Source organism: Arvicanthis niloticus, chromosome 7 (genome assembly GCF_011762505.2).
Source record: "Arvicanthis niloticus isolate mArvNil1 chromosome 7, mArvNil1.pat.X, whole genome shotgun sequence".
NCBI classification, from domain to species: Eukaryota; Metazoa; Chordata; class Mammalia; order Rodentia; family Muridae; genus Arvicanthis; species Arvicanthis niloticus.
This window is the reverse complement of record NC_047664.1, coordinates 19,211,167-19,223,042: the sequence shown is the minus strand read 5'-3', so window position 1 is coordinate 19,223,042 and position 11,876 is coordinate 19,211,167. Positions and strand designations below refer to the sequence as shown.

The 11,876-nt window shown below is 37.8% G+C and overlaps 1 protein-coding gene across 2 annotated transcripts in view; it reads right to left on the bottom strand.

Annotated features, from left to right (window-relative positions):
• Positions 1 to 11,876, bottom strand: part of Rel (REL proto-oncogene, NF-kB subunit) — a 37,132-nt gene that overhangs the window by 9,725 nt on the left and 15,531 nt on the right. The window contains exons 4-9 of one of the 2 annotated variants that reach the window (XM_076938004.1): positions 8,780 to 8,871; positions 4,411 to 4,551; positions 1,576 to 1,680; positions 1,260 to 1,472; positions 368 to 436; positions 165 to 251 (exon numbers count right to left, since the gene is read on the bottom strand). In XM_076938004.1, the coding sequence (XP_076794119.1) occupies positions 165 to 251; positions 368 to 436; positions 1,260 to 1,472; positions 1,576 to 1,680; positions 4,411 to 4,551; positions 8,780 to 8,871 (707 nt within the window). The remainder of the gene's footprint in view (positions 1 to 164; positions 252 to 367; positions 437 to 1,259; positions 1,473 to 1,575; positions 1,681 to 4,410; positions 4,552 to 8,779; positions 8,872 to 11,876) is intronic. The other variant, XM_034508996.2, reaches the window with a different exon arrangement.

The window sequence follows — 11,876 nt, the reverse complement described above, 5'->3', positions numbered from 1 at the left end:
GAACAATAAAATCCCCAAAATATAATTAATTCCAACACAAGCTTCAGAGGCATAATCTACCTGCACTCAATAGTGGGAGTGTGAGGGGTTGAAGGAAAGAAAGAGATTTAAAAAGCAGTTATTCCTAAAAAGTGGACTAACAGTATTTTACAGTGATAAAATACCTTTTTTGATGAATCTTCCTTCTCCAATTGACCCATGAGAGATAGTTCTTGGTTTCTCAGGAAAGTGTCCTGGTATGATAAGTTTTTCTATTATTAAATGTAATTTGAAAAATAGTTTATCACTTTAAAATTATAAAAACAGAATAAAGCAAAAAAAAAAAACCACATTTACTTAAATATAACTCAATCTAAAACATTCTTACCACAATCTTGCAGCAGTTTCTGAAAAATTAGAGTTGTTTTTTGTTTCTTTGATTTATTGCCATATGCATCTGATTAAAAAAGAAAGTGAAAAAGCAGTAAATCACGGGACTCTCCTCCCTTCACCAATGAGCAGGTGCTTTATCAGCATCTGGCAATGCTCAGGACACATGTGAAGAATACAGGTCTTTAAGTGCACTATTGTACAATATATCCAATATCAGTTACAAAGGACACTTTACTTTTAATTTTTAAAAGCTTAAAATACTAATTTTTCACCCTAAAAAACACCTAGAAGTCAACATGAACTAATACAATGGACCAAAATAGATACATACTTTATGATTAACAAATTTCCCACCTATAAAAGGGTACAAAAAGTACAAAAAAATCCTAAAATACATATATAGACAGAAAATACAATCTAACAGTTCAAGAACTCTAAATTATTCAAACTCTCCTAAGAAATGCAAAGAGTATGAGGGAAAACAAAAACAAAAACACAAAAAAACAAAACAAAAACATAAAACTAAAAACTTCTAGGGAAAAATACAGATTTGAATATATAAAACTACACTCAAATGTTTACCTTACAGTATTACTAGCATGATTAGCTTAAGACAATGATCTATTCTTCAGCCGAGACTGTAACTTGGTCAGCTCAGCACTTGCTAGTGTACACAAAAGACTGAGTCCAGTTCCTAGCATCACATTTAAAAAGGCAGCAGGGAGTGCACAGGGCACACTGCTGTAATCCCCACCATCTGCCAAGAGTCATCCATAGCTACATAGGAGTTCAAAGACAGCATGGGATACAGGAGACTGTTTCCAGTCCACACGCACACACACACGAACACGCACACATGTGTACACAGTACTCCTGACTCATCATACCTTTTTCATCTGGCAGGTATCTGAAATCCATAGACTCACTAACTTCCTGGTCAGAAGGCCTCCGCAGCTGCATTTTCACTGTCACAGGCTCCAATATAGCTTTGCAATATGGAGGAGTCTTAAAAACAATGGCTACTTGGCGGTGTACATCAGCTTGTGAAAAAACACCTTTGGCTTCCCAGTCATTCAACACAAAACGAACTTCTATGTCATCTAGTGAATAAGATGCCAAAAAATAATAACAATGGGGAGACACAGTAAAATACATATATTAATCAAAAATATATTAATTCAATTAAACAAAACTGATAAATACCTTTCTGAACTTTGTCACAAAGCAGAAATATTTCATCTCCTCCCCTGACACTTCCACAGTTCTTATTCACACGACAGATCCTTAATTCTGCAGTATTTGGAGCACCTAAATGCAAAGGATTAAAAAAATGGGTCTCAGCATTCATTATCTTAGTTAATGTTAGTTGTTATGATGAAACACCATGACCAAAAGCAGTTCGAGGAGAGAATGGTTACTTCACTCATAGTTCCCTGTAACAGTTCATCATCAAAAGCAGTGAGGGCAGGACCTCATGCAGGGCAGGGACCTGGAGGCAGGAGCTGATGCAGAGGCCATGGAGGGGTGCTGGTCAGTGGGGTGCTCTTCATGGCTGTTCAGCTTGCTTTCTTACAGAACCCAGAACTACCAGCCCAGGGGTGGCCCTCCCCCATGAATCACTAGTTCAGAACATGCCCCATTGGCTTCCCTATGCCCAGATCTTCTGAGGACAATTTCTCAACTGAGGTTCCCTTTCTGATGACTCTAGTTTGTGCCAAGTTGACATAAAAGTAGCTAGTACAAGTATTATATTTTATTATGTTATAAGGGGAAGAATTTGAGGGAATAATTTAGAGAACAGATAAAATTTTAATGTACAGATAAAGGAAACTAAATATTTTTGTGTGAATTATATGTATGTTGAGGTATGTCTGAGTGTAGTTATGTGTGAACACAGGTAAGCATATGTCACAGCATGTGGGCAGAGGTCAGAGGACAATCTCAGGTGCTTGCTAGTCCTCAAGTTCAACTTCTTTTGAGACAGTCTCTGTTTCTTGCAGCTATGTACAACAGGTTAGCTGGCCTTTGAACTTGAGCAATTCTCCTGCCTCTTCTTTCTTGGTAAAGGCACACTGTGACTAGATTAGTCTTTTTATATCATTGGCTATATATCCTTAGAGCAACACAGTTTTCATTTATCTGCCAAGTATTACTATGATAGTTCTCAAAGGTACCTTAGGCTCTCTGATGAGAATAATCTACCTCTACACTCCTATGGTCCAGTATTCTACATGCAAATTAGGTGTGGCATATACCACTGGTGAATGTGAGTGTGTATACACAAAATAGTTTGGAGGAAAATCTTAAAATCTTTTCAAGTAAATGTCTATATCCTTTGATGTAGGTGTTTGTCAAAAGTTATCCTTTTAAAAATAAATGCCAGAAATATTTGCATAAGAGATAAACATTCAGGAGCAACATAGTTAAGTAGGTAAAGGTGACTGTTGCCAAGCCTGACAACTTGAGTTTGATCCCAGGGAAACACATGGTGAAAGGGCAGAACCAAGTCCTGTAAGTTGTCTTCTAACCACACATACATGAATACACATACATATAAATAGATATCGATAGACAGTTGTCTTTAAAATGCATACATAGCAGCCGGGCGGTGGTGGCGCACACACCTTTGATCCCAGCACTTGGGAGGCAGAGGCAGGCGGATTTCTGAGTTCGAGGCCAGCCTGGTCTACAGAGTGAGTTCAGGACAACCAGGGCTATACAGAGAAACCCTGTTTCGAAAAACCAAAATAAATAAATAAATAAATAAATAAATAAATAAATAAATGCATACATAAATATATTTACTTCAGTATAATTTGTCTACAAAAGGAAACAAACCAAATATATTCTTAAATATGATTCTTAAATATCATCTTAATGATTTCTTAAAATTAATATATAGCCATATTAAAAATATGCTGCTCAACAAGGTGGCATAGGCCTTTAATACCAGCACTTGGGAAGCAGAGGCAGAAGTAGAAGCAGGTGGATTTCTGTGAGTTCAAGGCCAGCCTGGTCTACAGTGTGAGTTTAAGATAACCAGAACTGATACACAGAGAAACCCCTTCTTGAGAAACGAAAAGTAAAAAGCAATACAAAGAAAGAAGGAAGGAAAGGAAGGAAGGAAGGAAGGAAGGAAGGAAGGAAGGAAGGAAGGAAGGAAATATGCAGTTACTAGAAACCTAAGTGAGGCTTGGGGTATAGCTCTGTACAATGTCTTGGTTTAATTGCCAGCAGTGTTTAAAAATCAAAAAGAAAAGAAAAAAATGTGATTGAAAAAGGTCAAAGTACATTGCTGAGAGAAAAAGTTTTGGGATTATTTTCTTTATCAGTTGAGACAGGATCTCATGTGACACAGTATGGTCTTGAACCCTTATTTTCAAACATAGTCAAGGAAAACTTAACTCCTGATCTGCCTGCCTCGACTTCCCAAGTGCTATGATTATAGGCATGCACTACCACTACTGGGTTGAAAAAAAGTTTTTTAAAAGATCATTGATCCTTTTTAAGGTGCCAAACTTGGTGAATGGGCGTGATAAGGAAGATGGTGCCGTCTATGCTTGTTCAAAAGGACTGCACTATGTGCTTGAGGACAGTGGCCATTTAGGAGACTAATGGTGATTTGCTCTTCTTTCTGTATATATGCTTGAGGGTTTTTTTTTTCCTGTAAAAAACACTGCTTTATTTATTTGTTTGTTTGAGACAGGATCTCTTTATGTAATCCTAGAAATCACAATGTAGACCAGGATGAGCCCACAGAGAACTGCCTATCTCTGTCTCCGAGTGCTGGGATTAAAGGTATGCACCACCACACCTGGCTTCTTTTTGTTTCTTGAGACAAGGTCTTAATGTGTAGCCCACAATTCTCTCAAACTTTATCCTCCTGCCTCAGCCCTCTGGTTGCTAGAATTATATGTGCAAACCACCAATCCCACCTGACATACTCCTTTCCAAATTACGAAAATCCTTTCAACTTTTTAGCAGTTAAGGAAATGAAACAAGCTAAGAGAGCAGACATAAGAAAATTAAAGCACTTACGGTTGTCATAAATTGGGTTAGAAACAATGGGAGGCAGAGCAGTTGTGAAGTTACCATGTTCATCGGGAAGGAAAACTTGGAAACACAGCCTCACCACATTGAGGTCGCAGTCTTCAATGTCCAGCAGCTGCTGTTCAGGGACTGAACAGTACAATCTCAGGTTTAGAATGTAGAACACATAATACTAATACTTTACATAATACTAAAATCCTGCTGTTTTTCTCTCTGCTCACAGTATCCAATAACCTCAGTCCATACCTATGTCTGCAGAAAACTAAGATGGTGTTCAATCTCAAGAATAGCTTTCATTATTGTGCAGTCACTATTTAACAGTACATGATAAACTGTAGCCATGCTCAGGGAGAACCTACACCAGGGACCAGGAACTTAAAGGTGGAATCATAAACTGACCACCATAAATCAAAAATCTTAAACATGCATACAAGTTATAGACAATGGGAAATGGGCATTCTTCACTTGACATAGTACTTGGCCCACTCTGTAATTACCTTCTAAATCTAGCAAAAATCACTATCATCCCTGTTCCTACAGGTAAGACATTGATTTTAAAGAGATGACATTATCTGTCTAAATTTTTTTCCAGCTAAATAGCAGTGTGGAAATTTGAACTACAGAGCCATATTAACTGTGTACCAGCATTTTAGAGACGCAATGTGAAAAAGATACAAGATGATATAACTTTATGTGTAAGTCAAGTCATCTTAAAAACAAAGTGCACATCAGGGCATTTTATAGTCCTGAAAAAAATATAAAAGCTTGCCTCAGAATACAGTACATGAATAGACTCTTTGCACTGATGTTTGAAAAGAAGCCCATTTTTAAAACAAAATATTGCTGCCTTTGAAATATTTTAAGCCTATAGCAATAAATTTTTACTAATATATGCCACATTTTATAAACATGAAATTCATTAAATTACATGAAAAATGTACTTGGAAAGGACATTAGCATTAAAATTAAAAGATTAAATATGAAAAATAATTAGTAAATTCCTCAGTCTTACAGGCAATAAGTAATTTAAAAACACATATCTCACACAATGCCAGTCAAATAGTCTCAGGAAATTTATTCTGGTATCAGCATTCTTAAGCCTAGCATTTGAGTATATGAAAATACAAGACTATTAGTCAAGCTCTAAGCCGGTGAGAACCCTAGTTCCAAAAAAAGAAGGCAGAAAATGCCTGAGGAAAACATCTGAGGCGGTCCTCTTGCCTCCATACCTAAGCACCCTCATACCATGTTTAAGGGGAAAATGTGGGGTTCAAAATATTAAGATGCCAGCAGCACCTGTATCACAGTAGCATACTCTGCTGGGACCAGTACAGAGGCAGAAAGAGTGCATGACTCTTGAAAGTCTCATTTAATAACAATATAAACTTAAGAGTTCAAGGTTTCAGTGTCTTCATTTCAAAAGTGAACAATCGATATTAAAACAAAACAGACAGACAGACAGACAGACAGAAACAATGAATGGCGAGGTGCCCTTGATGGTTTACAAATAAATTTATGTTAATGGAAACAAATTGTGGTATAGTCACATGATGGACAAATACTCAGCAATAAAGAACAAACTATGGTTATATACTGCAACAGCATACACTGCAAAAACAGTAAGACCAAATGGAACTAGACAGGAAAGAATATAGAATATAAAAATATATACTTCCACTTCTATAAGACCCTAGGAAAAGCATGTATACTGACAGAAAGGAGAGGAGCTGTTGACTGGGGCAAGAGCTGGAAGGAGGGAACTGACTGAGAAAGATCAAAGACATTTTGGGGATGGGGAAATGTTTCTTTTCCTTGAGGTTACATGACAAACTGTATCTGGGTGGATTTATTCAGCAACAAGAGTTTAAAATATTAAAATAATATATAAAAGAAAAATAAAATGGCTAATAAACTAAAATATTTAGCCACACCATGATTCTATCAAAGGCAAGAAATTCTATTTTCACAAAATATTATTATTTGGGGGATTTTGCTTTGAATTTTCTTAGTATGTAGAAAAACAGTTTTCACTGTATCAATATTATTCCCATCCCTGTACAACATGGTTAAAAACTACTAACAACCAGGAATCACAAGTTATATCTGGATTCAGAGTAAAGGCTGAAAATTCAACTAATAACTGCTGTTTGTGTGCATAGGTATGTACAGATAAGCGTACATGTGGAGGACAGAGACTAGCACTAAGTGTCTTATTTGCACTCCACCTTAGTTTTGAGACAGGGTTTCTCACTGAACCTTGCCAGCACCAGAAATCCACCTGGAGCCACCTCCCTCATGTTGGGAATACCTAGCTCTTTTCAAAGGGGTGCTGGGATTGAACTCAGGTCTTCATGCTTATGTAGCAGGCACTATATGTACTGGGTCATATTCCCTACCCTGAACTAATTTTCTACAAAGCCTAACCCTTATCCTGGAGTAGAAGAAATATCCCTTCTCTCTCAATCAGTGCAGCACCAGACCTGTACTTAGGTTTTTATCTTACATGACTGTCACCTACAAGTGCTGCTTCTATCCTACCAGGCAAAGTCCTATGAACTCAGAATGGGTGTGTCTGTTGCATCTTTGTATTTCCATTAAACACTGAAGATAGGAGTTACTTATAATTGGTTATTACATTTCTTCAATCAATGAGTGACTAAAGGCTCAAACAGAATTCAAAGTTTATCCACAGCCACATCGTAAGTTTGAGGATGTAATCTCAAGTGGCTTGAATTACACGTGTGCTCTACCATGCCTAGGCAAATGAGACTATTTAAGTAGCTACATAGGACTTTAGAATAAAGTTTTAAAAATTTGTAATTATTATTTTATGTATATGAGCATTCTGTCTTCATGTACACCAGGAGAGGGAATCAGCTTCCATTACAGATGGCTGTGAGCCGCCATGTGGTTGGTGGGAACTGAACTCAGGACCTCTGGAAGAGCAGTAAAGTGCTCTTAACCACTGAGCCATCTCTCCAGTGCCAGAATGAAAAAAAAATTTAAAGTATAGTATAACTGCATACACTTAGGAATCATTTATCTACTTAACAGTGTAGAATGCTAAAAGGTACCAGATGCCATAGCCAAGAGTGTCATAAAGAATAAATTCTTATGGGCAAAGGAAACAGCGTATTTGGCAGAGTGCTTCTTTAGCACACAAAACCTTGAATTCAATCTCCAATGATTCATAAACCAAGTGTTATGATGTATGTGAATGATTCCAGTACTGGGAGGTAGAACAGGGGGGATCAGAAAATTCAATGTCATTCTTGGCTACACAGTGAGTTTGAGGAGACCAGTGTAGAATACATGAGACCCTGTCTCAAAAGCAGAAACAGAAACAAAAGCAATAATAAAAATCAAATGCTTAAACTGGAAATGGTGGTATGTGCCTATAATCCCAGCAGGAGGGCGACTTGAGAGCGGAGGATATGGCATCTGAAGTTAGCCTTTGTTATATGGTAAAACTTTGTTCCCAAAACAATAAAGTAAAAATAAACTGCATAGTAAGTATTATTCACAATAAAATGTACTAAACAACAAGATATATTTTACCAATACAAAAACATACTACAAAAATATTTTGAAGGGCTGGAGAGATGCCTCAGTACTTAAGAGTACTTGTAGTTCTTGCAGAGCACCTGGGTTCAATTCCAAGTCACATCTTGCAGATGTGACACACATCTGCAACTCAAGTTCCACGGGATCTGACCTCTAGATACATATGTGGTACACATACATACATGCAAGCAAAACATTCATACAAAAAAATCAAGAGAAGTCTAAAAAATATTTTGAGTGGCCAGGTATGGAGCACATGCCTGTAATGACAACTTGGGAGGTAAAAATCAAGGGCCCAAGGACAGCCTCAGCAAAACATCAATTCAAGTTAGCTGGGCTGAATGAGATCACTATTAAACAACAATGATGATGGTAAGGGAGGAAAATACTTCATAACACAGTATCCATTTAACACTCAGAAAGAAGAGTGAATCCTGACGGCTGGCAGACTGGCATAAAGAAGAAGCATATTGAAAGAATCAAAACACTTGGAGAAGGTTTCATTTTTGGTTTTTTGTTTGTTTGTTTTAGCTGGGCATGGTGGCTCACATCTACAATCCCAGCACCTGGGGTCTGATAAAGGTGGATTGCTAGGAGTTCATGGCCAGTCTGGAGTACGTAGTGAGTAACCGAGCAGCCAGAGCTACATATGAAGACCTTACATCAAAGTAAACAAAAAGGAAGGGAAGGGGAGGCTTCCATTTAAATACAAGTCAACAAGTAGAATCATAAGATAAATAGAAATCACAGTCCATTGATATACAAATAGTAGAAATTATAATAAAACACTTACCATTGAAAGGATTGATTCCTGCACTAATTCTTAAAATAATAGCTTCTTTCACTTCCTTTTTCTTTACACACCGAATACCCAAATTTTGAAAACTAAAAGCAAAGAACGAAACTTTCAAAATCACATCATAGTTAAACAAAACTATGACAGAAATCAAACATACTCAACACTGAGGTGTCATCTTCCTGCCACACCAGCTACTAGACCACAGACCCTGTTTCTAACTCTGATGGTAAAGACAGAAGACAAACAAATGCAGGCCTGTCTAAGAGAACTGTTAATAGCATAGGAAATAAGAGCACATGGTGACATGTCTTTAATCCCAGCACTAGGGAGATGGAGGCAAATGGATTACCTTGGTTACCTAGCAAGTTTGAGGCTAGCCTGAATTATGGGAAAACCTGTCTCAAAAGACCAAACTGAGAAAGTATATAGAGTATTATATAACTTTCAAATGTACTATTTTATAATTACATTTTGCCAATATGCCTAGTCAAATATACCTAGATAAATGTTACAAGTAAAACAAACAAAACCACCAAGAAGCAAAATTTCACCTTCCAAACAAATTCATGCTCAGTTTACTAAAATTGGTGTATCAAGAGGTACAAAGACAGCTGGGCCTGGAAATACGCAGGCATGTTTTGCTGAACTTGTACAGAGTGACTAGTGCATGTTAAAGATCTATGTACAGCACCAAACTCCAAAGTCAGGTGATTAGACCTTCAGGCTTAGTTCTTCAGTCCATTAGCTCTTCAGGCCTCATGAACATTTTAGAGGTTTGCTAGCACTACCTGGGCTCAGAGGCTGAGCACTTATGTCCCCACGTACACACAACTGTCCACTCTGATGAGGGGCCAGGCTAGCCTTCTTATATTTGAGTCCCTCTGCTCACTTATGCTGCCTGCCTAGCTCATCGCTGAAAAGTGTACCATGAAATATATGAGAACACAGCTGGCAGCTGTACAAGGTCTTGCTGTGTGCTCTGGCCTGGCCTCAAGTTTTTCATAGATGACAGAATACACTTTATGCCATGTTCTATGATTATAATGGAGGAAATGAAATATTTTTATAAAGAGGGTTAATACTAACAATATTTAGCAACAGTTTCAAAGGGTCATTTATGGAAAACATCTCAATAGCTACAAATATTACTCATTTGCATATGTGTAATACAAATGATGATGGGGAACTCCCTACCACCACCCAGTCATACTTGTTCCCACATGGAAAAACCATGACATCATTTGAGATGGGTGGGTGTGAATAAGGAAGCAAAACTCAATGATAAGAACATGACCATTTCTTCAAATTTTACTTGGTACTTGCAGCTAGAGGCTGCCTGGTTCGCCTTCTTCCATGTTCATACTGCTGCATGTTCATGCTTCATGCTTGGCACTCACAGCTGTGACATCATTAGCACCTAAAATAACTTTGCCACTTCCTTCCTTCCCCTCCTCCTCCAATAACAAAAAGTAAGTTATGAATTCTTAATCCTTTCTTGAAATCCTGAAACAAAATAATTCTTCACCCTAACACACTTGGTTTTCTTTCATCTGAATAACCACATCTGGTATGCAGAGGGTTAGCTCAGTAGTGTAGCACATATCTAGTGCTCATCACACCCTGGAATTAGCCCAGTACTGGAAGAAAGGAAAGAAGGGAAAGAGGCGAAAGCTCTGACTTAAGGAAGTCAAGAATCACAGGACATCTGATCATTCACTCAGTGTATGCCTTCATAGTCATTCAACACAGTTTGGAGTCCCGACTGTGCACTAAAACTCTCAAAAGGAATGGAGATACATTTTCTCCCTTAATGGAACTTAGTGTCTAGAATGGGGATTTGGCAAACTCTAAACCATGGGCCAAATTCAGCATACTGCTTGTTTTGCAAACAAGGTTTATATTGGAACACAAGCATGTTCATTCACTCACACATCTTTTGCGGATGCTTTCCTGCCGCTGAGTAGGACATAGAGTCCAGAGGGCTTACTAAGCCTGTGATACTACTAGTCTTTAAAAACAAACTAAGAAAACCAACCAAACAAAAGTAACCCTGCTAGCTCAAGTCTTGTGAATTACTAATCACGTGCAAAAATAAAAATAACAAGAACTGAACTAGGAAGACAAAAGAAATAGATAATAAAAAGACACCTCTGAAAGAACACTGCGAGCAGAGGAAACACTCTCATGACTACAATGTAAGATTAGAGGCACTAAGCTGGGCAGTGGAGGTGCACATCTTTAGACCCAGCACTTGGGAGGCAGAGGCAGGTAGATGGCTAAGTTCAAGACCAGCTTGGTCTACAGAGTAAGTTCCATGACATCTAGGGCTACATGGAGAAACCCTATCTCAAAAAAAAAAAAAAAAAAAAAAAAACCCAACAACTACACACACACACACACACACACACACACACACACACACACACACAGGGCCATATGGCATGAATAGCCAGAAAACTATGGGTTATAAGTTTGTTTTCACAGAAATGAAGAAAGAGTATTTCAAGACACAAATGACTGACTGAAAGCTTGAAACACTGCTGGAAGGTCAAGACATGCAGGCGGTAATATTTCTTGCCAAATGTATATACCTAGGGCTTTTTGTGTTTTGTGTTATTGCTATTAATAAGAGGAACTTTTTTGGAGATAATTCCAAGATAGTCAGGGTTTTTTTTTTTTTTTGGTAAATCATGCAGAATGAAGAGATTAATTGCAACATATGTTTTCTTTACTTTGAACAATAATAAAGAAGTACACCTAGCCAGATATAGTAATGCAGGCTTACTTATAATCCCAGTGCTCTGGAGGCTGAGGAAGGAGGGTCACTACAAACTGGAAGCTAGGCTTAGCTACATAGTAAGAGTCTGTCTGGAAACAGTCAAAACTTAAAAAATAAGTGGTAGACAGACACTCAGTTGGCAGATTTCTAGCCTAACATGTGTAAAGTCTTAAGTTCAATCTGCATAAATGGGACATAGGAGCTTATGGCTATGATCTCACACCTGTAATCTCAGTATCTGAATCCTCTGGAAGGCAACCCTAGCCTACCAGAAACTGTGTCCTAAGAAGGGCAGAGATGGCTCATCCCTTT